Source organism: Lactuca virosa, chromosome 3, assembly GCF_052849685.1.
Source record: "Lactuca virosa cultivar CGN04683 chromosome 3, Lactuca_virosa_CGN04683_v6, whole genome shotgun sequence".
Lineage (NCBI taxonomy): Eukaryota > Viridiplantae > Streptophyta > Magnoliopsida > Asterales > Asteraceae > Lactuca > Lactuca virosa.
Genome location: NC_136428.1, coordinates 20,874,216 through 20,876,769, shown reverse-complemented (window position 1 = coordinate 20,876,769; position 2,554 = coordinate 20,874,216). Strand labels below are relative to the sequence as shown.

General features: G+C 31.8%; 1 protein-coding gene across 1 annotated transcript; it reads left to right on the top strand.

The window, feature by feature from the left end:
* Positions 1-656: 656 nt before the first annotated feature.
* Positions 657-2,350, top strand: LOC145162232 (uncharacterized). Its single transcript, XM_079081439.1, has 6 exons — positions 657-761; positions 873-937; positions 1,155-1,235; positions 1,323-1,447; positions 2,087-2,136; positions 2,237-2,350. Exons 2-6 carry the CDS (start codon positions 919-921, stop codon positions 2,292-2,294), a joined length of 333 nt encoding a protein of 110 aa, XP_078937565.1. The 5' UTR covers positions 657-761; positions 873-918; the 3' UTR covers positions 2,295-2,350.
* Positions 2,351-2,554: the final 204 nt, after the last annotated feature.

Sequence of the window (2,554 nt, the reverse complement as noted above, 5' to 3'; positions counted from 1 at the left end):
TTATGGCATCAATTGAATCAATCAATATGAAATTCACTTTATAAATCATCTTCTGTGTTGAACACGTTCTCTTTACCGTCTCTATCTCTCTCTCTCACTCACTAAGTATTTAGAACCCTAAACGCATCTCTCAACCCGCCACCATCACTCTTCTCCATGGTTTTGATTGTTGTATCTGGATCTAGATCTGCTTACCAACATCATGGATATTTTTTTTCTGATTTAGGTTTTAACTTGGCTTGCAGGTATAGATGCGACGAGATTTTCATGGGAAAGCATGGTTAAGGCCATGGTCTTATTTGCCTCAGGTCATCAGATTCTTGTTGAGTTTCGTAAGTCTTACCTCAATTTGGGTTAATCTGAAACAAATCGTAATTGTCACATCTAGAAGCTGCTTAGTGCGAACCGAGAAGAAGAATGTATGAAGGTGGGTTGGTGTATCATTGTACCCAAGCTTCTTTTTATTAGTTTTTTGTTCATAGCCATTGAAAATGGATGTATATGTTTATTTGTTAATTTATTGTGGTGGAAGATTAACCCAACATCCAACAAGAATAATGATTTGTGTATCCTCCATTTTTAATGATTATCCGTTTCTTGATGTTTTCAAAAATTTGTTTATCAAGAATGATATATTCTTTCTCTTACCCGATTACATTCAACGTAAATTCAAATATCTGATTTTTGGACATTATCAAGAATGATTTATGTTCCTGGAAGAATAAGCCACCATTTTACAAATGTTATTCTCCTTTATGCAGGTACAAGTGTGTCTATGTTCCCCCTCTCTCTACATCAACAATGTCGTTCTGTTCCCTTCCATGTATCTTTCTTATGCAAGGGCTTTAATTTATTCTTATTTTTATGATTAGTGCTTGTTGAACATCGTGCCTCTCTTTCTCCCTATCTACATCAAGGATGCTTGTGGGAAATGAAGGTAACAATGTAAACTCATCTGCTTTCTTATATTTTTCTTAGTATAAACTTATTTGAATTTTAATTTTGTTCTATTTTATCCCATGATTCTTTTATAGGCCATGGTGACCAATTTGCCCTTCATTTTACCGTCCTAACAACCAATTTGGCCTATTAGGTCGGTATGTTGTTTTGTATCATCTAAATTGACCAATTTACCCTTTGTTTTGTTGTTGAAGTGACAGATTTGCCATTTATTTGGCCTATTAGGTTGGAAGAAAAAGAAAAGTATGTGGACAGTTTTAATCTAGAGTTAACTGGTATTGTAGCAAGTATTAAATTGCTATTTCTTTCAGTTTGTGTTATAATTATCACAAGATTGTTTGAAGTGGTCATCTTTCCTTCAGTTTGGAAGCAAAAGAAAAAGCAATGCTTATCATGTATCGAAAAGAGTCAGGGGGTTGCAGGCTCACAGACGTTGATCATCTTTATCTTAAAAAATCACAAATCATCCAAAACCACATTTAGTCAGGTATCAAAATCATCTTGGTCTAAAATGGAGTTCTTTTTATAATATTTTAACATTGAATTTTAGAGAAAATTGTGAATTGGAGGAGAGTTTCCATCTGGATATGTCTCTCATACACACATTATTTTATAAGAAATCTTGATGTATTTGTATGTATGTAGGTATATTTATATTTGTAGGTGTGTTTGTGTGTCCTCTTAACATCCTTTGTAAGACCAGCCGATAATTTTGAACTTATTATGCCAATTAATTTAATTATTTTGTCTATTTAAAAAAAAATGAAAGGAGCATGCTAAAATTGTCAAACAAACAATAACACAATTCTATTTCATGGGGTGTGTGTGGAAATATCAATCTACTTTTGTTGTTTGCGTTGATTTATGTGCTTGTGTATGTGTGTGTTGTTGTGTATGTGACTTTATCTGTGTGAAAGTAGAAATTTAATTTTGTTATGTGTATTGTTGTGTATGTGGCTTTGTGTGAAAATACTTTGTCTGTGTGGAATAGAAATTTAATTTTGTTCTGTGTATTGTTGTGTATGTGGCTTTCTGTGAAAATAACAATATACTTTCATTGTTTTATTTTTTTTAAGAAATGAAAGTATGTGTATTAATTAAGACATGTATGTGTATCTTTATGCAGGTTCGGCAGTGGAGGAGGGAAAAAAAGAAGGCTTTGTTAATGGTAATCTTGTAAGTTCCTATGAAATCCTTATGCTTGGACAATTTTTTTTTTTAATTTTGACCTTTTTGGTTACTTGACTTTTATTTTAATAAGCCTTTTGGCTGGCAGAGTGATAAGAAATTGGGTGCAAATAATAGTCACAGTTGGATGCCCAAAATTGGACTAAAGGAGAATGACGAGGATATCTTGAATATGAAATTCATATTGATTTCAGATGCAATGCCTTTTTTATTTTATTTTTTTTGTATTGATTATAAACTTGGTTATAATAGATTTTTTTTCTCTATATTATAAAACTTAGTTACTAAACGAATGAACGTTTACAAATATTTTATGGGGAAATCAAATTTTCATTGAATACAAAACATCAATTGAGGAGGAGTAATTTCCTGATTATTAATTAACAGTTAAATACAAAGCATCGTT

Excerpts from the sequence above, each read along its gene's own strand:
- LOC145162232 (XM_079081439.1), top strand. Across the intron at positions 1,448-2,086 it reads CCAAAACCACATTTAGTCAG|GTTCGGCAGTGGAGGAGGGA; the intron begins GTATCAAAATCA and ends ATCTTTATGCAG. Across the intron at positions 2,137-2,236 it reads GCTTTGTTAATGGTAATCTT|AGTGATAAGAAATTGGGTGC; the intron begins GTAAGTTCCTAT and ends TTTGGCTGGCAG.